This window comes from Propithecus coquereli, unplaced genomic scaffold, assembly GCF_000956105.1.
Source record: "Propithecus coquereli isolate 6110/MARCELLA unplaced genomic scaffold, Pcoq_1.0 Scaffold212, whole genome shotgun sequence".
Lineage (NCBI taxonomy): Eukaryota > Metazoa > Chordata > Mammalia > Primates > Indriidae > Propithecus > Propithecus coquereli.
The window spans coordinates 2,475,297-2,502,234 of NW_012146301.1; the positions used below are offsets into that span (position 1 = coordinate 2,475,297).

General features: G+C 36.3%; 1 protein-coding gene across 1 annotated transcript in view; it reads left to right on the forward strand.

Annotated features, from left to right (window-relative positions):
- PCCA (propionyl CoA carboxylase, alpha polypeptide) overlaps positions 1 to 26,938 on the forward strand; it is a 375,245-nt gene that overhangs the window by 266,445 nt on the left and 81,862 nt on the right. The window contains exon 19 of the mRNA XM_012644433.1: positions 20,652 to 20,750. Coding sequence (XP_012499887.1) covers positions 20,652 to 20,750 — 99 coding nt within the window. The remainder of the gene's footprint in view (positions 1 to 20,651; positions 20,751 to 26,938) is intronic.

Consider the following 26,938-nt stretch of genomic DNA (forward strand, 5'->3'; position numbering starts at 1 on the left):
TATTTAAGGTATTCATTTTAGTGGTTCTCCTTTAGTACAGCGTTATATGATTTCACAATGTTTTTATTTCTTGTAAATGCTCTAAAAATCTTGGCAGAAATATAAAATCTCGAAGGGCAGAATAGTTGAGAATTATATTTTATATCGATTGGCAAGACAACTTGTTAGGGAACCCTATTTCTAGTAGTTGAGATTAGTAAGTAACATATCACAGTGATCACATTTTCTGTTATGCAAACTGGACAGTCTTCTAAAAAAGAAACATAAACCATTTTGGATATAGGGAAAGATGCAATCATATTCTTCTTTCATTATCTTCAGTTTATAAAAATCAACCTACCTACCATCAGCATTTACCTACAAGATTTAGTTTGGGGTTAGTTAAGGGGGTCGTAGAGAAACAATAACATAACATTGTACTGAAAACAACAGTCTTCGAAGACTGAGAAACCTCTTTCATTTGTCACTTGTGTAACTTTGAAAAAGTTACTTAAGCTCTCTGAGCCACTGCAGCAGTAGTGTTTATATAAACGGTGACATAGAGGAAATCATAAGAGCCATGAGGCAAATGGGCTTGAGTTTAAATACCAATCCTGAAACTACTTTTCCGAGCCTTAGTTTTCCTCATCTATAAAATAGAGATAATATTCTCCGGGGTTTTTTAAAAATCAAATGAGAATGTATATAACATTAGTACAGTGGCTGGCATGTAATAGGCACTCCAGAAACTATTTTGCTTCCTCATTAAATGTAGACATTTTGCTTTTTTTTTTTTTAATTTGTAGTTTTAAGACATTTTGCTTTTTAAAAGAATAAAAAATAGCTTTTACTTTGCAAGCAGTTCATTTCCATTGCATGAAAAATTCATGGAAAGTTTTAAAAATACAACTAAAAATAAAATGCACTAACATACACTGGCAAGACTTGTCAGTACTGATTAATATTTTAAGATTCTAATATTCTTTGTTAGAATGATATTCATTTACTTTATGAAGCCCTTTTTGAAGCTACAACAGAATATCTAGAAAGTAGTTGTAGTGGTAATCTTCATGTCCTGGTGATTGACTCTAGGAAATTTTGTCCAGTGAGGCTGGCGAACCCATCACAGATGTCCCCTTCCACTCCCCCTTTCTGCAGCCAGGACCCTGCTGTGGTTGGAAAACCTGAATGAGCCTGCAGTTCCTCCTCCCTCCACTATAGGGCGCACCTACACTGTTAAGGTGTATGGCTGACTGGACCCTACTCTTTGGGAGATTTGTCCCTTCTCCATTTAAAGTCTCTTATCCATGGACACTCTACTGAGCATCTGTTATAAACTCTAGACATCATGGATTTACCACATTGATTATTAGAGTGGCCATTCTTTGCAGTAAAATATTGATCCTTGCTGTTGTGTTTTCCCTCTGGATGAACTAACCAACAAATATTAATATCTAAATTGCCTGGGTTGAGGTGTAATCAGATCAACTTGGGTTTGGATGTGCTACTTTGCTAGCTGTGGAACCTTGAGCCATTTCTCTGAGGCTCCGATTTGTCATCTATAAAACGTGGTTAATAACGTCTCCATCCTAGGATTGTTTCAAGAATTCAATGAATGTAATATGTATTAAAATACCCAATTGATGTTAAGCCCTCAGTGTGTGTTCCCTTTCTCTGATTTAGACTTATTTCTGTAAACAAGAAACAAAATGTTGACAGCTGGAAAAAAGCCAAAGAGCATTCATAATCTGGATATTACTACTATTAAAATTTGTTTCGATTCAGTGTTTTTTAAGGTATTTTTATTTCTAAGGGGGGAAATAACATAAAATGTGTTGTTTTCTAACTGTTTAAACCTTTAAAAAATAGACATTGCTTGAAATTTTAAAACACACAAATTTGGTGCAAATGACTTTGGCCATGGCTCTGTGTGGCTGTATTTGCTTTTGGCCACATTTATCATGGCAGCATGGTGATGGGTTTGTATTGATATTGCCTCATTTTATCACTTGGTTTTTTATAAAAGCTGCTGACTGTGTTCCTTTTCGTGATGTCTGGCTATCATGTGGAACAAGAGGAAGGAAACCAAATGATTAAATGTAGCACAAACCTGTATTGTAAATAACCACAGACATATTTATGAGTAGCTACCAAATTCACCCAATTGGACAAAAAGTTCTTAAGTTAGTATTGAAAATCTAGTGTTGATGACTTGAGAACTGCCTTAAATGTATCTCTCTCAACATTCAAGTTCAGCGTGATTAATAGAAGAGTTATTCTAATTGTTTTTGTGATCAGATTTGAAATAAGGCTTAGAAGAATTTGATTTCATTTATAGCCAGATACTTAAAAACACCAAGTGAGAGAGTAGGTAGTATAATAATTGGTGAGGTTTCTGATAGTGGATGTTGTTTCCATTAGTTTAACTTATCAAACACTTAAGAAAGGTTTGTTCTGTTTCATTCCATACCACACCACTGGTTTAGGTACATTAATTGATGTTTTAACCAAAAGTTTAAAGTTTTAGGTTTAACTTATTCCATTGAGTTTTACATGATCATATATGCATACCATACCACACACTGAGAATTATACCTCAATGAGGAGGTATTTCATTCTTGGTTGAGTATATTACATTCCAGCTTATAATTAAGCTGCAATACAAAAAAAAAAAATACTCTTACTGGGAGGATATTGTTGCTAGCATTCTGTATATATCATTTGCTTATTCAAGCATGTAAAACTTAAACAAGAGGAGGTAATTTTGCTTAGATTTCTTGATTTGAATTGTTCTACTATTTGGCACTGGATGGAAAAGGGAAAAAATCATATTGAAAGCATTGTTCTGTTAATGAAGTTGCTTGTCCTTTTTTGTGCCAAATTTGGCAGGTAAAGTTACCATTTATTCTACTTGCTAGAGCTGGAGAATGGATTATTGGGAAAAAGTAGTGATTTAAGTAATGACACTGGATAGAATGTGCTACATTATATATATCTCCCATACTTTTAGATATTGACATGCAATTTTTATTTCTCTTTAGTATGCCTATCTTTAACCACTATATTACTTCCAATGGCTTTCATGAGAGATATGCAATTTGCTTCAGTTATGAAATTTTAAAAAATACTATTAATTATAATAACCCAAATGAAGCATTTTGGTCTGAGAATAAATTAAAAATTGTTGTATTTTGTTCTGGATATTTCAAAGTATTGTATGCTTTTTAATTGTGAACAATTATTTGGAATAAAGAAAGATAAAATACTTAACATGAAGATATGTAATCAAATTTCAGGTGTTTGTGATTTCTTCCATGTCAAACATACTTTGCTTATTTATATGTGCTTTTATTTGTATATTATAAAAGAGAAATTTTAGTTAAAATCTTGTTCTAAAATGGGAAAACATCTCAAAATATAAATTAGTGGTTTTTTAGATTAGTCATGTGTTTAAATAAAATGCATAATTTAGCATTTGCTAAATTTTAAATATTATTTCAATTTATTATATTTTTTCGAACTAAATATACAATTCACTAAATTTCTTATAGATTAGATTTTTCTTAGTTATAAAACTTTGGGTTAAAAAAATTATTACTATTTTTTTTTTTTTTTAGTTTACAATATAACGATTAAACTTGTCCCTCACTTCCTTCCAAAGAGAAGAAATAAGAATTAATTTTCAAAAATATATATTTTTAAAAAGCCAATTGGCAAATTTATAGACTTGCAAATGTTAACGCAGAAACAGGGGTGAGTATTTCTGGAACTTGTAACCATCAGTCACTTCTTTCTGCCCACTAAACTAACTGGTAGGCAGGTGCAGATGTTACAAAATCTAACATCGCAATTGACACTAATTGGCATAGTTGTTGGCAGTCTTATCAGAAAGCAAAGGGCTGAATGGTTGAATGGGTTTAGAGAACTTGAATGGTAATAAGCATTTTTATATGCATCTTGAATTACTTTTATGACCCAGACTAACAGGAACACTTTATTCTGACCTCATCCTTCAATGAATAGAAGTTGTAGAAAGCATTATATGCAGTGTATGTGATTACTGATTGTTTTTCAGGTAACCTTTTACAGCTCTCTGCTCTATTGCCTACTCCCCTCATCTCCCACCTCCCACCTCCCGCCTCCCAACCCGCAGTGCTCAAAGAAAGCAAAGTACTGTATATATGTGGAATAAAAAGGAGACAACTATTATTACTGAATATTGAATTAATTTATTTGAGTAGTTTGCTGCCAAAAGCTTCATGCATGTCATAGGAGTTTAAGCTAAACTTAATAAAAGTATTCATAGAATTTATGGATGAAACAAAAAGAAGCCTGGGACTTGCTTCTTAATTGTCTTGGAGCAAGTGAGTGAATCAGTGGGATAAAGATGAAACAAAGATTTGAGTGGGTAAGTTTTGAATTTAAAGGATGTGTATATAGGGGTTCATTAAGCTAGTCTTTCTGTTTGTATATATGTTTGCAATTTTCCAGATCAGAAAGGTTGTTTGTTTAATATGCCTGGTGACTTACCCCCTGCTGTTGTAAGGTTTTCTGTACTTGTCAGTTCTTTCCCAAGATCTGCTTTCCCCACCCTACCTCAGTCCCTTTTATCAAAAGTTACCCATCTAAGGTGAGAACTACATAACTGATAAACTAATCCGTGTGCTCATGTACAAATGAGTTAATTTCTAGGCAGTGTGGATTTTAATAGCTTTCTAAAGACTATGCCTTAATTGAAAGGAATGACTCTTAGGTTGGAAATTGTAGTCACTGGGATGAGTATTTGTTCTGTTCTGACTATATGCAGACCACGTTTCATCCTCACAGAAGTGTTAAGAAATAATTTTGGATGTTGTGTAGTGATTGATCCTCAGGCCTTTTTGCTAGAGGTAGTGATGTATTTTACTTCTGTAGAAGTACTTTGCAAAAAGAAAATGCTTTTCTCAAGGTGAGTTAGAAGAGGTTTAGCCTATGTTTTCATATGTAGATATTTCTATGTGTTTTTTATTTTTTCACCCCCCTGTGGAAGAATAATTTAAAATTGCCTGTGTTAAAAAATAGAGTTGAGTCTGGGCACAGTGGTTTATACCTGTAATCCCAGCACTTTGGGAGGCCAAGGCTGGAGGATTGCTTGAGGCCATGAATTCAAGACCAGCCTGGGCAATATAACAAAACCAACTCTCTACAAAAAACAGAAAAATTAGCCAGGCATGGTGGCGTGCACCTGTAGTCACAGATACTCAGGAGGCTGAGGCAGGAGGATTGCTTGAGCCCAGCGGTTTGAGGCTTCAGTGAGCTGTGATGATGCCATTGTTCCCTTCAGTTAAAGTTTTGTGTTTGCAAAGAGGTAACTCAGGAGAGATGCTTGCTGAAGACTTCAGCTTGAAAGTTAAGGGCTGAAAACAGTTTCTGGAACCTGTTTTTTTCTGTCTGCTGGTTATTATCTAGATGAATAGTTAATGTACATTTTATACACTGCTGTTGATCCAAGTTCCCCTTGAGTTTTATGACAATCAAATAATGTTAAACTTTTTAGAATGTGTTCAAAATGTTGACATTTGGCTAATGAGTGGTAGAAAAATGAAGATAATTTTTCAGACTCTTGCTTCTTTTTCCATGGTCTTGGCCTATCCTGAGAATTGATTTGAGTGGATCCTTATTTCAAAGTAGCATTGATTAAAATAGTTTAGATTTCTCATAGCTTTCTAAGGAATTAAACAATAAAAATGATTCCATTTCTTAAAAAATTGTATCTCAGGAAGTCTTCAAAAATGAATACAGTTTGCTCATTAATTTCTTGAACTATTCCCAGTCGTTTTCCGTTCATTCCTTTGCTTGTTAGCTATCACTTTGGCCATGCTCTGTATATTCTTTCTGGTAACTGCTACCAAAACTGATATATATGAGCCACACTCTTTTTCAAGACTCCTGGCAAAGTGCCAGGCTTATTTTCCTTTCAGTTTGGGAGCACAGTTTTATAAATAATATAATAGTCTTAGTTTGTTCACAGAATCAGAGGGATTTATCTGACAACTTGACTAGATTATTTTTTGGACATGAAAGTGAAACCCTAGAAATGGTATAGAATTTTAAGTCATATTTTTTAATTTGTTTTAGAATTTTTTTTTTATTGCCTGCCTTTCTTTAAATGAGCTATGTTAAGTATGCTTGGATGTGTACATGTGGGTGGGTGATGGGATGTTTATCTCTGTGTAGATCCTATGTAGATTTTGTATTTTAAATGGGCTTAATGGAGTCCTTTCTGTAGTTGGACTCACTGTAATCTGCTATCGTAAGTATATATGGATTTTTAAATACAAGTGTTGTCAACACTTTACAAGATATTACAAGCAAAAATATTTTGACTTAAAAGTTACTTTATCAGGCGAGGCGTGGTGGTTCATGCCTGTAATCCTAGCTCTCTGGGAAGCCGAGGCGGGTGGATTGTTTGAGTTTAGGAGTTCGAAACCAGGCTGAGCAAGAGCGAGACCCCGTCTCTACTAAAATTAGAAAGAAATTAATTGGACAACTAAAAATACATAGAAAAAATTAGCCGGGCATGGTGGCGCATGCCTGTAGTCCCAGCTACTCAGGAGGCTGAGGCAGGAGGATCGCTTGAGCCCAGGAGTTTGAGGTTGCTGTGAGCTAGGATGACGCCACGGCACTCTAGCCCGGGCAACACAGTGAGACTTTGTCTCAAAAAAAAAAAAAGTTACTTTATCAGTGTTCCCAAAGCCATCTTGGGGAGTTTCAGAATAGAACGATGTTGTCAGTAGATCTAAGGTAAAAACCACTTAATCTGGAAAGCATCCATTGAGTATGAAAGTGAGTAATTATGCTTGTGTCAATTTTATGTTATGACATTTTAGTTTAAAACATAGCTTTTGTAGCTTTTCAGTAATCCTATAATCATAAAGATAAAAGTTAGATTTTTGATCTGACTTGATTAGATAATTTTTATTCTAATACAGTCCGTATTTATCAAGATCAGAGGTCTGTGCTAAGCTCTTCATGAGGATCATGAAGGAACAATGCTAGCCCACTCTCATGACCTTCCAGTTTAATTGGGAGGTGTTGAGATTAATATAGTAATGATGGTAATATAAGGCATAATTTGATAAGTACGTAGAGATACAAAATATTACAGAAATTTAAGGCGAGGAAAGACCTCATTCCATTTAGCAGAGGACAAGGGGTGGTACTGGTAGGTTCGGGGAGGTTGAAGCCGAAAGACAAGAGCAAACTTAATGAAATAAAAAGCATGCGTAGCAGGTAACAAAGGATGGATGCCGGAATTCTGTTAGGCTGAATTGGCTAGTCTAAGGTTAGGAAATAGTAGGAATAAAGTTCAGAATAGAGTGCCTGTGCATATTTGCTGGATGTAAGAGAAAGGAGGAAGAAAAATAAAAATGATAAGTTGCTAGATTGAGACCATTAGTACAGAAGACCTGGAGGACCATGTGGAGAAGTTAAATTTTTATTTATTAAGCAACCAGAAGCCAAGAAGGATTTTCAGCTGAGAAAACTTATAAGATGCATTAAAGCCACACTTTTAACTGGTTGATGGAAGTGAATAGAACTGTAGCAGATTGGCAATAGAGCTTTGGGAAGGTTTTCTAGTTACATGGGGTTGCCAGTAGTAAAATAAATTGGAAGGAAAAGAGTTTGTATTTGCCATAGTAGTTGATAACAGAATTTGAGGAGATAGACTAGAGAGATGTCAACAATAGCAGAGGGAATGGGGCCAAGCAACAACACTTGGTGAATGGCATATCTTTTAGTCATTTTCATCATCCCTACTTATGATATGACTCAGTAAACTCATTTCTCCCTATGGCCAAATTGGCTTGCTAATTAACTTACAATATGAACTGGAATTCTTTGGTACCAAACACGACTCTCCAAATCATTGACCTGACCTAATGATTTATTTTCTTTAACCTTTTAACATGGAAAATTTTAAGAGTATACACAAAATTGAGAGACTAGGATGATGAGCACTGTACTGTTCTTCTATACCTCCCCTTGCTTACCACTTTTTTTTTTCTGGAATATTTTATAGCAGATACTGCAAACCTATAATTTGATGCTCTTTTTTTTTTTTTTAAGTGTGTCGAGTTGCGGAAGTTCTGTCAATTTCCAAACCTGTGTTTACTTATTATCTAGTACACTGTTCTTTTTTCTCCCAAAGAGAAACCTTCTTTTTAGATTTCGCATCAGTGTCAAATCAGTTGACCTTTGCTTGTTAAAGCCCTGTCATATTCTTTTTCTATAATGTATACTATTTGACTTTCTATGAAATATATTTAAGGTAGGAGATGTGTGTGTATGTCAGACAAATTGAGAAAGAAAAAAGTAGCAAACTTGTTAGTTAAGTGGATGATGGGAGACAGTTTCTCACTGTTTTTGAAGGAAGTTGCAAATATAGAATGGGAAAAGGCTAAAGTAAACCTTGTGGTGTTGGATTGGTTGGAATCAGAGGTATATGTGAAGTTATCATTTTTTATAAGTAGATAGAATCAGGTTTAGATGTATTAGTATTTGCTTAGGGCTTAACGGTACAATGGACAAACTTGGCAGAAACCATCTCAATGACAAAGTAACCTCACTGGTAATGGGACAGATTGACATTGTGTGTCTTCTGATTTGATGCTGAAGAAAGCACATCACTTCTGGGGTATTCCTGCTAAAAGTGGGTAAACCATGAGGAAACATTTTCCCAAACTGAGGGACACTCTAAAAATTAACTGGTCTTATAATCTTCAAAACTAGCAAAGCGTCCTAGTCAATTTGGGCTACTGTAACAAATATGACGTAGACTGAGTGGCTTAAACAGTTATTTATTTCTCCAGTCTTGTAGGCTGGGAAGCCCAAGGTCGAGGCGCTGGCAGATCTGGTGTCTGGTGAGGGCCCACTTCCTGGTTTGCAGGTGGCCATCTTTCTTGCTATGTTTGGTGTGGCAGAGAACAAAGAGATTGGAAGCAATTCTTGTGTCTTTTCTTGTAAGGGCACTAATACAATCAAGGGGCTTCACCCTCTTGGAGGAACACCCCAGGATGTTCATGAGAACAATGGAAACTATATTGTTTTTCTATTTCCTGTTAGGAGCCATAAAAAGTTACTGGTAACTCTGTTAACCTTACTTACCAGTGAGGTTATGCCAATGGCTTATAGCGCTGATAAGCTGCCTTGTATATACTCTTGGCAAGTCCATGATTAGTTAGGTTTTTTTTTTTTTTTTTTTTTAAACCAGGGTCTTCCTTGAGATGCAATGGAGACAGTAAATAGCTCATTGTTAGCTGATTCACTGGGTAGATGGGATGAGTGGATCTGGGGCATCAATTTCTGCATTTCTTCTTTATCAAAAAAAATTGGGATAAACCATGATAGCAAAGAAAAAGTGAAAAAAAGGAGTTTTATTGTTCATGCTTATAAAGCATTCTGTTATTAGATTTGTAATCCACGAAAAGTTTTAAGGACATAAAATATATACTAATTCTTTTGGGAATAAATTTGCTACTAAAATTTTAAGATGCATACATAAAAAACCATCAAATATGTTATGATATCATAATGTAAAAAGTATATAATCATAAATATTATACATGTTAAGAATAATGTCACTGGTGGCCACAGAAGCTGAGAAAAGAATACAGACCTGCTGGAAAATCCTTGGTAGATAGGAGCATAGAAAATAGAATATTGGCTGGGCGCAGTGGCTCACGCCTGTAACCCTAGCATTCTGAGAGGCCGAGGTGGGCGGATTGTTTGAGCTAAGGAGTTTGAGGTTGCTGTGAGCTAGGCTGACGCCACGGCACTCTATCCTGGGCAACAGAGTGAGACTTTGTCTCAAAAAAAAAAAAGAAACCAGAATATTAAATATATTTATTGTTGGCTAGGAGAAATGGACTATTAGGGGAAATGGTGAGTGTCTAAGGATATGATTTAGAATGCTAAACAGCCACAGGTAGGTAATATAAAGGAAGATTTGTAGGAATTAGTGTGTCACAATTGCAATGTATGGGAATTTAGGAAGCGGGAAGACTTAGATATTTTTGTGCAAGTCCTATAGCCCTCTTAGACAATGGACGTGTTCCATGGTGGTGAACCACCAGCTTAGGTAATGGGATTTTACTGGGGGACATCTGTGGTAGTGAAAAACATATGAAAAGCAAAAGAGATACTAATAAGAATCAAATTAAATTAAAAGGATAAATAATGGAGGAGGTATTAACAAGAAAAATGGTATTAACAAGGAAAATGGAAGAGCAGCAAAAGTAGGTATGTTGAAAAAGGTGAAAAATAGATTTAGAGTAATCATTATTGTGGGAGGACTATGTAGTGTAAGTTGAACTACCAGCAATAACTAGCATTTACTGAGGACTTGTTATGTATTGGGCTCTAAGGGCTTGACTGTATTCCTCATAACCACTCTCTGTTCCTCACAGCCCCTCAGTGTATCTCGTAGATGAAGAAATGGAGACATGAACTGTTAGGTAACTTGTCGAACTAAGGTTCAAACATAAGCATTCTTAAAAAAAAATTTTTTTTTTACTTGCCACATAATCGTACATATTCATGGGATACATATTAACGTTTGGATACATATAATGTATAGTGATGAGAACAGTGTAAGTAGCATATCTGTCATCTCAAGCATTTGTCATTTGTGTTGGGAATGTTCGATATCTTCCTTCTAGCTATTTGAAATTATGTAATACATTATTGCTAACTATAGTATCCTGCAGAGTGCTATAGAACACTAGAACTTATTCCTCTTATCTAGCTGTAATTTTGTATCCTTTAACAAATCTCTCCCAGCCCTCTCTTCCCCTACCATTCCCAGCCTGTACTGAACTCTGTCCTACTTTTTACTTCTATGAGATCAACTTTTTTTTTAGCTTCCACAAATAAGAATGTTAAACTTTCTGGTTCATGGCTTATTTCACGTAACATAATGTGTGTGCTCCAGTTCTATCCACGTTGCTGCGAATGATGGGATTTCATTCTTTTTATGCCTGAATAGTATTCTATTGTATGTACATACCTCATTTTTAAAAATCCATTATTCATCTGTTGTTGGACATCTAGGTTGATTCCATATCTTGGCTATTGTGAATAGTGCTGCAGTAAACATGGGGGCACAGAAATCTCTTTGATATAGTGATTTCTTTTCTTTTGGATAAATTCCCAGTAGTAGGTTTGCTGGATCATACAGTAGTTCTATTTGTAGTTTTCTGAGGAACCTCCATACTTTTCTTCAGAGTGGCTGTATTAGTTTACATTCCCACCAACGATGTATAAGAGTTCCCTTTTTTCCACATCCTCACCAGCATGTATTATTTTTGTCTTTTCGTAGTAGCTTTCCTCACTGGGGTGAGATGATACCTCATTGTGGTTTTAATTTGCATTTCCCTCACGATTAGTGACAGTAAGCATTTTTTATTGGCCATTTGTTTGTCTTTTTTTTGAGAAATGTCTGTATAGATCATTTGCCTATTTTTAAATCACTTTTTTTTTTTTTTTTTTTTGCTGTTGAGACATTTCAGTTCCTTGTATAGTCTGGACTCCTGTCATATGAATAGTTTGGAAATATTTTTTCCCATTCTGTAGGTTTTCTTTTCACTCTGTTGATTGTTTCCTTTGCTGTGCAGAAGCTTTTCAGTTTGATATAATCTCATTTGTTTAATTTTGCTTTTGTTGCCTGTGCTTTTGAGCTCTTATTCATAAAATTTTTTCCCAGACCCATGTCCTGAAGTGTTTCACCTACGTTTTCTTCTAGTACTTTTGTCATTTTGGATCTTACATTTAAGTCTCTGCATTTTGAGTTAATTTTTGTATAGGGTGAGAAGTGGGAGTCTAGTTTCATTCTTCTGCATGTGGATATCCAGTTTTTCCCTGCACCATTTATTGAAGAGACTGTCCTTTCCCCATTGAGTGTTGTTGGCACCTTTCAAACACAAGCATTCTGACTGTTGAGGACAACACTGCATTAGAAACACAGGGTTCCACCATGGTCTGGCAGGGGAGGGAAAGGCAGCTTCAATTGCTCTTTATGCTAATCTCATCTACCTGGAGTTATTCATTAAGCTGATATAATTTACAGTGTGATCTGCAGAGAATGACCTTATCACACTGATCCAAAAAAACCTACTACTATAATTAAACTGTGGGCAAAATAATGTGGGATATTTTTTAAACCGTAAAACTGAAATTAAAGTTGTTACTGATCAATTAATGAGGCGATAATTAAACAGAAACTAGTCAACCCGGCTGATTGTAGATCAGTACCTAAAATTTGTTTTTGCAATTCACATCTTTTGAGATATATTTAATTACATTTATGACACATGCATATTAAATACAATTTTTTGTGACAGATTGACAGCTCTTCACCATCATTAATTCTAATTCTTGATGTTTTTATCATTACATATATATTTTGGAGGGAAGAGGCTATTTCCAAGGTGACAGTGATAAAGAGCAAACTTACGAAAAATAATTATCTTTTTCTTTTCATAAAAGAACCATCTCATTTCCCTCTGGAAGGTCAATGGAGGTATCATAACTATATTTTGAAATATTTTAGTAATCAGAAGAGGAAGATAAAGGAAACCTACCCTTTTTGTATTATATTATGATATAAAACTATTATAGTTCATACCGAAATATTAAGAATTGTTAATTATTATAGTAGCATTAAAATGTTGGAGTTTTGTTATGTTTTACTCAGAAATAAGTGTTGAAATAAGCAGCTTAGCAAATTTATTAGATCTATTAAATGACAAAAATTATGTGCTGCATATTGTCAACATCTCAGCTTTTAGAATTTTAAAGTATATTTGTGTTTTACATCTCCAATAGCAGTTTATATAGAATTTAGTGAACTATAATAATGTTAGATGGTGGTAATATCCCAATTTAATTAACTGCATGGCATACAAATTCCTTGATTAATGGGGAGTGTGGATATACCTCATCTATTTGATAAATAATTTAATAATATTTTTTGTTAGTAGTAGTTAAGAGATAAGAACTAAAAAGAGCCAATAAACATCTCTATCGCTAGAACAGTCTTCTTTCAAGGTACAAATATGCAGTGACCATCTACTATATACAAGCACTATATTTTAGTATTTAGATTATTAATATATTTGCTACTTTTAACATGTGGATTTAAGTAAAATACTCTGAGGAGTATTTCAAGGTAATTGCTCCTATAAATTACATAACTTATTTAGTTCTTTGATTTTCTTATATGTAAGATGGGAGGAGGAGAGGCTTGAGTTGGAGTGTATTATTTCTAGGATCCTTGCTGGCCTAAGAGTCAAATCAGAAAACTGCAGATCTTTTTCCACATTTTGTGCAGTATATGATCATTTTAAATATATACCATTAAAGCCTGTGGTATATATTTAAAATGATCAGACTATATCTTTGTGCTATGGAACTAGTTATTACTTTCTGAGAATTAGTTATAGCTTGATGAACAAATCAGTTTTTTATCCTTCATATTGTTTTCAGAAATAGAAGCAAGATATATATATAATCAAAGTCTTTTCTTAAAATAGTGGAATAACTGGATTTTTATTTTAGATTTAACTCTGCACAGTGCTAATCTCCTTATTTGATGACAAAGAATTTAGAATTTGTGTATGACAAAAAGACGACTGATACAGTGAATCAAAAACACTTCTTACAGCCTGTATCTTCCCAAAGTTTTATTATTTTTGGAAATGATTTTTTGGCAAATGTTTTGTTTTGTAAGTTTTACATTTCTAATGTTGAATAAATTTTAAAAATGTTTAGTAGGTGCCTACTGCAATAGAAGCTATAATATTTTAACCATGTCATGAGGTATCTCTGAGGAAGTGGGTTTTTTTGAGTTTTAATGGTAAAGGATGTAAGTAATCTCTCTCAAATGTCAAATTAATTTAGGGTGTGTACTTTCTTTTTCCCTTATGATGACGTAGATAGGAAAATTGAATGTTCCAAACAACTCATGGAAACTATTCCACATCAACATTATTTGTACTACCAATGCAATGTTAAATACTTTTAATGGAATACAAAGTTATAGGTGGATTATTAAATGTGGGAGAAAATGCTTTTTTGAAATAGGAAAGATATCATGTTTTTAAATCATATATATTCTTTTTATGAATAATTTTCAATCAAACTGATCTCTGATTAAGCTGAGGGAAAGTTTTCAGAAAATAGAGTGTGTTAAGATGAATTTCACCTACCATACCCTTGTCCTGATTAATTCAAATTTATAATGCCATTACTGCAAATTAGCCTATAATCTTCAAATGATTGGGGCACAGGGGCACTCTGATGTGCTTAGACTAAAGACCGTCTGCTCCTTGTCCATTTTGGTTTAGACTTCTCAAAGCAGGCAGCACCTCCCTGTGCTATTTCTCACGTTGGCTCTATTTGCCCTTTAACTCTGTTTTTGTAAATGATTAGTTTCATGTTTACACAGATTATTCTGGCTATAGTGAGGAGAAACAATTGGAGATACAGAGGAATGTATATGGGGAGGCTGGCGAATTGTGGTGGTCTGGGTGAGAGATGCAGTGGCCCAGGTTTGGGCTACGGTGGAGATGGAGAGAAGTTGGAGTATTTGAGAGCTTCCCCAGTCCTCTGTTATTTCTAAATCTATCTCCTCTCCTCTTCTGTGTCATCTCTCTACTTCCTCTCAACCCTTTCCACTGTGCCCTCTGAGTCTCTCTTATGACCAGTAGACTGTAGCAGACTCTCCTGTATCAGCCTTTTCTTGAATGTTCCACCACTTAACTTTCCCTTAACTGAAGCCTTGCAGTAGTTTTTTCTCATACCGCATGCACCTCGAAGAAGGGAGGTGGGATTGTTTTTTTCCCAGTGTCATCCTAGACTACTGTTCAGCTCTGTCTTGTAAACCGCTTCTTTCAAACTCACATCATCATCTTCATCACTACCTCACGTTCCTCTTGGCAACCCTTATGCTTCCTCCCCTGCATCCCTCTCCCTGCACGTGAAGATTAGCAGCTAGTCCGTGATCTGTCTCTCTACCTCCATATAACATCAGTCCCGGTATTTTCTCTCCCTCCATAGATGCCACCTCTGTTTTTATATCCTTTATCCAGCTTAGATTCCCTGGCCTGTAATGATAGTCACTGGCTTATGAATGCCCTTCACTACTTCACTCCTTCATTCTTCTTTTGGTCCCAGACTTAGATGAATTAAGCCTCCCACTTCCTCTATGCCTATGTCCAAGCACCTGAGTGTTGCTGGCAAACATCACACACCACGGGCAAATTCTCATCATAACACACGCATGCTGCTAGCATGAGCTAAGCACCCAGCACTAAGGGGCAGTTTTGTTGTTTCTCTGATAAGCTTCCTCTTCCCTTTCTGCTCAGTGACTCTCTCATATCTCCACCGCAGTATTCATACTTCCCACTTTCCTTCCCAGTGGCTGTGACTTCTGAATGTCCCTCTTCTCTAGACCTGACCATCATAATTTTTATTTGTGTTTCATCTAATTCATTCTCCAAGCTGTAGCCAGAATGATCTTCTAAAAATATAAAGAGGATGATGTCACTCTCCAGTTGGAACCGTTAGTGTTTCCCATGGCTCTCCCTGTTCTTTGGGTGCAATTCTTCCCTTTGTTTTCTCTGTTCCAGGCACACTGGTTTCGAGCTAGCTAAGCTCTTTCTTGTCTCGGGGATTTGTTTTCATATGATATTCTTTCTGGAATATTCCCACTCACCACTAGCACACTTAACTAATTCCTACTCACTGTTCTCATCGTAGCTTAAAGATCACCTCCTCAGAGAGGCCTTCCTTCCTGCTGAGAAGTAAAGAATAGTGAGAGTTAGGAAGCAAGTGTAGAAAAAAAAGAAGCAAGTATAAAAATTGCTGAAGGTTTGTGACCTTTCAGAATACAATTTTGTAGCCAGATCATAGAAGGTTATGGGGAAAGGCATGTGGTAAGGAAACAGTTAAGGAGCACTTGTTCCAGAACCTACCAGAGAAGAGGAGAGACATAGGTAGCTAGGGAGTACTCTACATGCTTGGAAGCAGAAGGGAAGTAGCCAATGTAGACTGGAAGGTGGAAAATACTGAAGTGAAAGGGATTAATTAAGAAGCAGAGAAGGCAGGAGATGTAAGTAAAGGAAAGATCACAAATCGCTTATCAGCCTTTTGGCTAAGATCAAGTGTAGGAAAGAGCATGGTTGATGATACAAGAAAGTAGGAGGACTTATGTCTGTGGCTTCGATTTTGGTAAAGAAAGAGAGGAGGTCATCTGCCAAGAGTGTGGGGCAGCATTAATATTATAATTAATAGAAATTTGGTACACTTGAGTCCTAGGTGTATGTAAGGACAGAATATAAAATCTTTGTTTAGGTCAGTTGTTTCTAAATGCCTCTAGCATTGTATCTTTGGATTGTTTTAAAAATATAGAGTTTTTACATAATTTAAAATATTCTAGTGTTTTGAGGCTGCTGGAACACTTTGATAATACTGTCTGCCTGCAGAGGTGTGAGATTTTACTTGAGCCCCAGGGCACCATGTCATTTGTCACTTCACTTTTGGTCTATTTTTCTTTTTATCCCCACACTGAATTTGACTTAATTTATTAGTTTCTATTGCCTGTTAAAAGAAAGATCTTAAAAACTTCTAACCCCAGAGGCACTTGAGCAAAACAAAAATCCCTTCATAATACTGGAAACTGCCATATCAGAAATTAACCATCTAAATACATCTAAAATAAAAGGGCTTTATAGCCACAAAACCCACAGAATTTAAGACCTAGCAGAGATCTTTGGCATTGTGGGTTCAGCAACCTCTTTTTCAGTTGAGGAAGAGAGATTGTCTGAAACACATTGTAAAATTGGGTGTTGTAGATGAAGTCAGTAAATCTGCATCCAGAGAATCTGAAATGAGTACCTACCTCTTAATCAAAATGCAGTTTTAAAAAACAACCACTATTTATTGTGTGCCTAGTAGTGAAAGATCTGAAGTAGCTATTGACTTTATATTATAATAACAGGAAATCAGCACACTTATACTTCACTTAAAATTTTTTTTAATATATAATACATGTATACAGGACAAAATTCAAAAAGTCTAAGTGGATTTATGGTGGAAAGCAAGCCTCCCTTCCATCCCTGTTCCTCAACCACTCTGTTCCTCTTACGCATTTGTCCAGACATATTTTATGCATTTTAAAACACACACATATGGTTGTTTTTTTCCTTAATAAATGATAGCATACAGTGCACACTAGTCTGTGTTTTCTTGGGGACGGTTTCATATCAGTACATATAGAGCTGCCTCATTTTTAAAGAAGGGCACTAATGCTCTTACATGCTACAGAATATAGATTTATGTGATACATTTTAAGGAAACTTTGGCTGGGTATAAAATTGGGGGGCTACGTTTCCTTTTTGTAGTATTTAGACCCTGTTATTCTGTGGTCTTCTCTATCAGTGTTGCTCTTGGGAAATTAGGCTAACCTGAGTTTTTTCCTTTCTTGTACATTATTTCTGCCTAATACCCCCATAATTTATTCTTTAGCCTTAAAGTTCCATAAACATCATCAACCTACAAATTAAAGGTTTTATTTATTTTGAAAAGTTTTATCCTGTTAGGTCTTCGCAAGTACATTTATTTTTGCTTTATGAGCCTTTTTGAAGAAGACAATTGTATTCTTTGTATCTCCTCCTTCTTCCACTCTATTTATTGTCTTCCCTCTAAATTGGTTGTATATTGTTGGTCTTAATCTATTTTGTTTTATATGATTTCTCCATGTCCTTGTCTTTCTTTTTAGTCACATTATTCTATTTTTGGTTGCTTCTTAATGTGGCTTTTATCTCAATAATGTTATTTTTCTCTTCATTTTTTTGTGAGTTCTACCAGCTTGATTTTCATTTCCTTCTGTTGTTGTATAATCTCTTCTTTGAACCTTTGTTTTTATTCTTTGAGCTCACTTTTTTTTTTAAAGAGGGGTCACATTTCCTATGGTTGGTTGCCTTTGAGACTTTGGAGAATTATTTATCTGAACTCTTCCTGTGTTTCTTTGAGGAGTTCTTGTGTTATATGCTCTTAATTTACCTTTTTCTCTTTATAAATTTTTTCCCAAATTGTATGCAGAGATCCTGTATTGGTTATGTTGTAATGGGGGAGAGGGTGCAGCCCACAGCTTGTCCTTGGGCTTGTTACCTCTCACCAAATCTGTGTTATTTCCTTTGCCCTCAGGATCATTTCCCATTAGTTGTTGAGATTGAGAGGGTAGAGTAGTTCTTCATGTCAGGTTCTCAGTGTCATTTATTGAAATGCTACCTCCACTCTACATCTGCTTTTTCAGTCTCCCTGGCTAAATAATTGGATGTAAACAATGGATACAGCACAGTAACAAGAATTCTTCAATTCGGTCTGTCTCACCTCTCTACGGTGTTAAAACTGTGGTTCAAAGAGACATTCTCTGCTTCTCCTATGGCTTATACTTGCATCAAGATTTTACTCATCTGACGATAGCATCAATAGGATCATTACATCTTTTGTTCAGAATTATGTATTACCCCGGAGGGAGGCCTGAGAAGGCATGCGATGGCTGTAAGCACATTCCCTGCCCTCGTTTAATATTTGCAGCTATATTTCATAGTTTATGATTTGGAGTCATGGTAGCTTCTTTGCTTCATTATAATGAAGTTGCCAGTTTGTACTCATTAGCCATCAGAAGTGCAAGGGAATGTAACTTCTTTTTTTTATCACATATAATAATCTCTCTCATAACCCCTCTACCTTTAGCAGGGGACGGTGGGAAGAAAAACTTGTCTCTAGACAGGATCTTGGCCTCTTTTGGTTTGAGCAGTCTTGGATAGCGTAGTGTGTCAGTTTTCTTCTCGTATTCCCTGAGGTGGCATCTGGGTGTGTGGGAGGGGGACGTTTGGGGATGGTGGTCAGTCTGCCTCGTGATAGTGGTGGGGAGTAGAACTCAGACTCATGTGCTGTCCTCGTAAATCTTCGCTACAAGGGCCTAGACTGGTAACCACTGAGTAATAAGTTGTGCTCTCTGGGCTCTGAAGGTATTGAGGAGGCTTCTACCATCCATGGTCCCTGCTGTAGTCAGCCCTCCATATCCCTGCATTCTGCATCATGGATTCACCCAACTGTGGATCGAAAATACTTGGAAAAAATTTTGTGTCTATACTGAACAATTATTTATATAGTATTTACATTGTATTAGGTATTATAAATAATCTCAGATGATTTAAGATATACCTGAGGATGTGCATAGGTTATGGGAAAATACTGTTCCAGTTTGTATCAGGGACTTGAGCATCCACAGATTTTGGTATCCACAGAGGACCCTGGACCAATCCCCCATGGGTACATGTTTGCCTGCAATCATGGCGTCCCCTGTACCATGTGCTCTTTCTTCATCCAGGTCTAGACCTTCACTAGTCACTCACTGGGTTACATAGAAACTTCTGGATTCCCACTGTGATATACTCAGGCCATGTATCCAGGCTCTTCATCAGTGCTGTGCTGTAGCCCCCACAGCGTATTCAAAATGCTGGGAAACTGAGTCCTGGGCTTTACCAGAAGCCTCAGCCTCCCCTAGACTGAGTCCCAGAGCAGACCTGTAGCCTGGATATTGTTAGGGTACCTGATACTTGTCAGGATGTTTTTACCAATCTTTCTCTACTGCCACCCCCTTACCTGTCCCCATGGGTCTAGCAGAAAAGGAAATAGTGAGGACTCTGATACCCGATTTTAATGAGTGTCTTTTAAGAGAATTAAGTGGTAGTGGAGAAGTTGTTAGGGATCATATATCTTGGCTCTGGTTCAGGTTTATTTTGAAACTTGAGCAAACTTAAGTATCCCTTTGTTAGATTGTCTACTATAGACTTTAATAATATTTGTAAGCCTCTCATATTAAAGAGTTAGGGAATAATCATCAGTGAGTGAAAAGGAAGAAAACTAGTAGTTTTTTATTTTAAATTAACTCTGATTTCTTAATTTCAATTACTTTTATATTATTTACTTGGAAATCAAATTTTTCTCTTATTAATATCTCTGTTTTGAAAGAGTATGGGTCTTTTGTTGTATCTTCATGAATGACGACTTGACAAAATTAGTCATTTATGATTGACAAAAAATATGACAGAACTTTCCAAAGTTTGAATGGACTTTTGATATTCAACACCAAAGAATTTTGCCTAATTAAAGCTTCTGTTTAATTAAGATAACAGTGCATAGTCCTTCATTAAAATTAACACAGAAAAAGTTCTTCCTTGGTCCTTGGAGAGGATATTATATGCAAGCCCTGATGTGTGGGTTGCAAAATGTCACTGGAATTTATATGCATTACTTGTCTAATTGCAGTAAATGTAGCATGTCCAGATAGGTTTGGAGTTAGAAGGCTGTTTGTTACTTACTGGAAATCACTTGAAACCTCAGTACCCAGAGGCAGCTGTTCACAGGTCCTTCACCTCTCCCCAGAGATGACGAGGGAAACTCTGTTGTTGGACCCTGTCTTTCATGGCTGGAGCAGTAAACATGACAGGTTGTTTGGGAGCCATCTGTTTAAAATGGCTGCTGCTTTGTATGCAGCAGTGAACTTGAGATCAGTTTTTTGTCTTTCTTCATGGTAACAGTCTTATTTGGTGTCACAACAGGTGGAAGTTGATGGGTCGAAACTAGATGTGACCAGCACGTGGAACCTGGCTTTGCCCTTATTGTCTGTCAACGTTGATGGCACTCAGAGGACTATCCAGGTAAGTGTTCTGATGATTTACTTAGCAGGCCGCCTCAAGTTCGAAATCCTTGTCAGTACCTGTGTGGTTAATTACAGATATAGGAGGGAAAAGCTGTATTTTATTCATCTTATACTTTTTATAGTTGAAAACATTTTTTTCTTATTTTAGAGGATCTGGAATTAAGTCTTAATCTGAGGAATTAATGTTTTCTTTTTTCAGGCAATCCAAGAAGATTAGTATATTATACTTTGTTGTAAATAAAGAATCCTGCATATTCTTCTAAAAATATTAGAAGATTAGCAGTTTTCTTTGCCTTTATGGGTTTGTAGATGTAAAATGTGACTTACTTTGTTACCTTCCTTTTCTATGCAGTTGAAATTGTGTAGCGTTAGGTTAGCAGAAACATGCGCTATTCAGGATGACTTTCCATAGCACACTGATGCCTTTTCAAAATTTAGTAACCTTCATTCTGGACAACATAGTAAGACCCTGTCTCTACAAAAAATTTAAAAAAATAAAATTAGCCAAGCATAGTGGCTGGTGCCTATAATCTCAGCTACTAGGAAGGCTGAGGCGGAAGGATCGCTCGAGCCTGGGAGTTCCTGAACTATGATTGTGCCCCTGCACTCCAGCCTAGGGCAACAGACTGAGACCCTGTATCAGAAAAAAAAAAAAAGACTTTCTTGGATTTGTTTATGGTCTACAGAATATACTCTACACTGAATGCATTGTGGCTCAGGTATTCACGTGTTTTGGTCAGAGGGACACAGTGTGACCTCTCAGTAGTGAGAAGAAAGGCATACAAACTCCTACTATCCAAATTTTTGTGTCATGGTACACTCAGCATCCTTCTCAGTGACTGTACAGATAGTTGTCTTGATGGTACCTTTGCATGTAAAATTTATAGCTAAATTGATACTGGACAGATATTAGAATAATCATCAAAAATAGTTTCTCTAATGTAGGGATCATATTCAGTAAATCTCTTTTCAATCTTATAAGTTCTTTGCTACAAAAAGCATTAATGTTTCTGAAATAAGTGACCCTTTAAAGGCAGATCCCTTGACTCTTTGGAAGAGATCATTGCATCAAGTTAAGTACACTAATTGGAAGGAAATAAGCTCAGAAAGGTAAAAGGCATGTTGGAAAAAAAAGTCATTTACCTAAAAAAGGGTGAGGAAAGTTTTTCCTTATGAGAGGGAATGGATTTTATTTACTTTCTACAGGCATTAGCATTTAGTGTTGACTTTTTTGTAAAATCTAATATGGTCCCTGTGAAATTAATAACAATTATAATATTAACATTAATAAATAACACATAGTACTTACTGTGCATCAGGTACACTTTTAAGCACCATACATATATTAACTCCTTAAATCTTCACAACACCTTTAGGAAGTAGGTGCTATTATTTATTCTTTTATAAATGAGGCCACTGAGGCTCAAAGAAAGTTAGTGACTTAGTGAAGGTCACATAGCTAATAAGAGGCAGAGCCGTGATTTAAATCCAAGCAGTCTTGCTGTAGGATCCATGCTATTAAGTGTTACACTATGCTGAGACGAGCTAAGTAACTTTCCTGTGATTACAAAGCTGAGAAGAAGCTGAGCAGAAATGTGCACCCTGGCAGCCTGCCCTGGAATGTGTGCTTCTCCCCACTGTGCAATAGTACTTTTCGATTTTCCCTATCAGAGTTCTGCAAATAATAATTACCTCTCATTCATGCTTTAAACCAGTGATGCTTGAACTTTAACGTGCTTCAGAATCAACTAGAAGACTTGTAAAACTCATATTGTTGGACCCACCCACAGAGTTTACTCTGCTTTAGTAGGTCTGGGATAGGTCTATATTTCTAGTAAGTTCCCAGATAACAGTGTTGCTGCTGGTCCAGGGGCCATAGTTTGAGAACTGCTGCTTAAACCTCTGTGGTCAGAGACTAACCTGGGGCCTGGTGAGCCAAAGTGAGGCAGGTGGGAGCCAAGTCACATGAGCCTCAATAAGGAGATGGTGTGGAGCCTAGTTTATTCTCAGGCCAATGGGAACCACAACAGAGTTTTCAGTAAGGAAGTGATGACATGAACAGAACTGTAGTTACAAGGGGCCTTTGGTTTTTTGGTGCATCGTGGAGAGTAGCTTGAAGAGGGATGTGTTGAGATTGGAGGCAGAGAAGTCAGCAGGCCATAGAGAGATGGAGACAGAAGTGAGATGTTAGCAGGGCAATGAGGATGAAGAGGCTGTGGCAGGAAGGGGGCGGGCAGTGACCGGAAGAGAGAACTGGTGGCTTTGCAGTCATCTTTGCTGATGTCTCTCCTGCCTGCCCTTCGCACGGGCAGACTCAAATGTCTGTGCTAACTCTTGCTTCCCTCTGATGCTCCTTCATGGGCTGTGCTGCTCCAAGAGTTTCAGCTCAACACCCCCAAGCAAATAGCTATGAAAATGCTATTAATTGTGTGTGTGTGTGTGTGTATTTCTCTTTGCACTTGTTTATGGTAAATTCTGAGAACTATGGAATGGATACTACCTCAGGTATTTTTCAAGTGATTTTTATAACTGCTATTCTTTTTCCCCTGGATTTTTGTGCATATACATCAACTTATTAAGTATTATATATTATTAAATTTTTTATTAAACATTAATTTATCATTAATGCTTAACAAACTTTATTAAATATTATTAAATATAAAATGTGTATTATATCTGTATAAAAGCTAAAGAATAGCACAATGAAAAGCTGTTTTCTCACTATCTAGATTAAAAAAGGAAACATTGCCAATGCTACTGGTAATGCTACTGCTCCCCCTTTGTTAAGTTTTCCTTCCTGGGGGCCCTAAAGGGAACTACCATCATGATTTTTAAATTTATCACTGCCTTGCCTTACTTTAGGATATTTACATATGCACTAAACCTGTGAACAATACATTGTTTAGCTTTTCATGTTTTTGGACTTAATGTAATTGGCCCATACTCTATATTCTTCCAGGAGTTGCTTTTTGTCAGCTAGTATTAAGTTTGTCAGACTGGCCTGGCCCATGTTGCTGCCTGTAGTTTTAGTTTATTGGCTTCCATGTTATATATTATTACATCATATTAATATAGCACAAATTATTTATTCTCCTCTAAAATAGACATTTATGCTATTTTCATTATTTTGTTGTCATGAACTGTGCTTCTGTGAGCATTCTGCTACATGTTTCCCCTTGAAATAAGGGTTCCTCCAGGGCATATGCCAGTGGAATAGCTGTGCTGTAGGGACTCTGCATCTTTATCCTACATGGTGAGGCCAAATGGTTTTCCCTATGTGGCTGTACCAATTTATGCCCACCAATAGTGATGACGATAAAGATATTAATATGAATAATAAGCTAACCTTATTCTATGCTTACTGTGTTAGACACTGACTATTCTAAGCACTTCATCTGTATTAGTTTGTTTAATCCTCACAGCGATCCAATAAAGTGGTTACTAGTGTTATCCTGAGGCTTGTAAAGGCTAAATTGCTTGCTCAAGGCATTCTGCTGGTAAATGGAAGTGCCAGAATTTGAACCCAAGAATCTGTGCCCTTATTGGTTTTGCTTCAGTCCTAGTGAATCCTTGGTATATTCCCAGACCACTTAGGTTTTTCCTGACTGGTGAGTTTAAATGGTATCTCTTTGTGGTTTTGACGTACATTTCTCTGATTAGTAATAACAATGAACATTTAAAAAATATATATATTGGCAGTCCTGTTTTTCTTCTGCAAAATGCCTGCTCATGGCTTTTGCCCACTTTTTTTTATTGGATTGTTTGTGGTTTTCTTATTGACTCATAAAGTTCTTCATATGTTATAGATCCTAATCCATTATCAGTTATATGTTACAAATGACTTCTAGTTTGTAGCTTGTGTTTTTATCTTTTTAAGTTATCCAAGTGAAGTTTTAAATCAGAGATTTAATGTCAGAATTTTCACTCTTTTCCTTTATGGTTTGTGTATTTTATAGTATTTGTTTAAACAATCCTCTTCTCCCAAGCTCATAAAGATACTTGCCAATATTCTCTTCTAAATCTTTTTAAATTGTGCTTTTTCACATTTAAATCCTTAATCTGCATGGGATTGACTTTTGTATATGGTATGAGCTAGAGATCCAATTTTACTTTTAAAATATGGATAACCAGTTGTGCCAGCACTACGTATGAATAGTCCTGTTTCTCTCCCCCTTACTAGCTTGCCACCCTCTCACCTTTCCAACCCCAAAATTCTTAAAAGATTTAGTGTTTCTGTGAAGTGTCTCTCAATTAATTGTAAACAAAAGGATGACTTTTCCCTTAATATGAAACTCTGGTCACTGTATTTGCTTCTACAAGCTCTCAGCCAATTGCTCCTTTTCATTTTTCATTTATCTCTAGGGAACCTTTAGCCACTTTAAATGGTTGTCTGTGTGTGTGTTTGTTGCAGGCCAGGGGTATCAGAAAATATTTGAGCTGTACCTTAGAAAAGAGTGGAATGGGAGGTGAATTAGGAAGCATTCACATAGGGAGGTAATGAGAGCTACGCATGGAAAAATAGGTTAGAGCAGCCAGGTTGTGAATGAGAACTTAGAGTCTGCATTTCAATCAGCAATGAAGATAGCATTGAAACTTTTTGCAGAGGAAAGTAACATCCATCAAAATGCTGTTGTGGAAGATGAATGTGACCTCATAAAAGGAGAGTTAAAGGATTGAAGGGAGAAGTGGAGAAGGAGTTCATTTAGAAGACAATCATGTTATTGTTCTCATCCTCCATGAGGTGCTAGCAGTGTAGAGGAAAAAAGGGGTTGAGTTTGAGAGAGGTTGATGATAAGGACTTGACAAGCACTATTCTGCACTCAGTGGGTACCATAAGGATCATGAAATTCTCTCCCCAACAAACACCCGAGCTCCTGCTTTGATCTGATTTGTCTTTTTTTTTCCCACACTTGCCTGTCATTCTCAGGTGCTTATCTTCTCAGGATGAGTTTTTTGATAGTGAATTCTCCATTCTTTGTTTTTACAAACCAAGCCATCAACCATCTACTAATCTATAAAAGCAGAAAAAAGTGATAGAAATTTAGAGTTCTATGCCTATCTGAGATGAAATCCTCTGCTCTTCTCATAGGTTTTTCTTTCTCCAACACTATTTTGTACGCTTGACAGGATTTTTAAAAATTGTGGTACAATTTGTATAACATAAAATTTCCCATTTTCGTCACTCTAGGTGTATAGTTAAATGGCATCAGGTACTTTCACATTGTTGTGCAACCACCACCACAACCCATATCCAGAACTTTTTCGTCTTCCCAAACTGAATCTCTGTACCCATTAAACACTAACCCCTCATTCCCCCTACCCCAGCCCCTGGCAACCACCATTCTGCTTTCTGTCCTATGAATCTGACTCCTCTAGGACCTCATTTAAATGGAATCTTACAGTATTTGTCTATTTGTGGGTGGCTTATTTCACTTTAGCATAATGTCCTCAAGGTTCATCCATGTTGTAGCACGTGACATGATGTCTTTCCTTTATATGGCTGAATAATATTCCATTGTATGAATATGCTATGTTTTATTTATCTATTCATCTGTCGATAGACATTTGGGTTGTTTCTACATTTTGGATATTGTGAATAATGCTGCTATGAGCATAGGTGTACAAATGTCTCTTGGAGTCCCTGCTTTCAATTCTTCTGAGTGTGTACCCAGAAGTGGAATTGCTGGGTCATGTGGTACTTCTATGTTTAATTTTTTGAGGAACTTCCATACTGTTTTCCATAGTGGTCACATCATAGTCCCACAAGCAGTGTACAAGGACTCCAATTTCTCTGTATCTTTGCCAACACTTCTTATTTTCTGTTTTTCTGATAATAGCCATCCTAATGAGCGTGAAGGGGTAACACTGTGAAACCCGATCTACCTAGATAGTAATCTAGGAAACAGAGTATTTCCTAAGATTTGCCATTCCTTTATCTATTAATACTATGTAACAAGTTCACTGCATAAATGGCACTTTTTCAGTGCAATAGAAGCAACTTTCTTACAGCTGTTTTTTCAAACCCTTTCTCTCAACTTGTTCTTTCCTTCCCTGTATAAAACCACATACAATTTTCAGTCTGTACTCTTGCTACCAGGTAATAAACATGCAGTATTCTGTTTGGGAGAGAAGAGTATGTCTAGTTCACTATATTATCAAAACTGGTAAAACCTTTCTTCCCTGAAC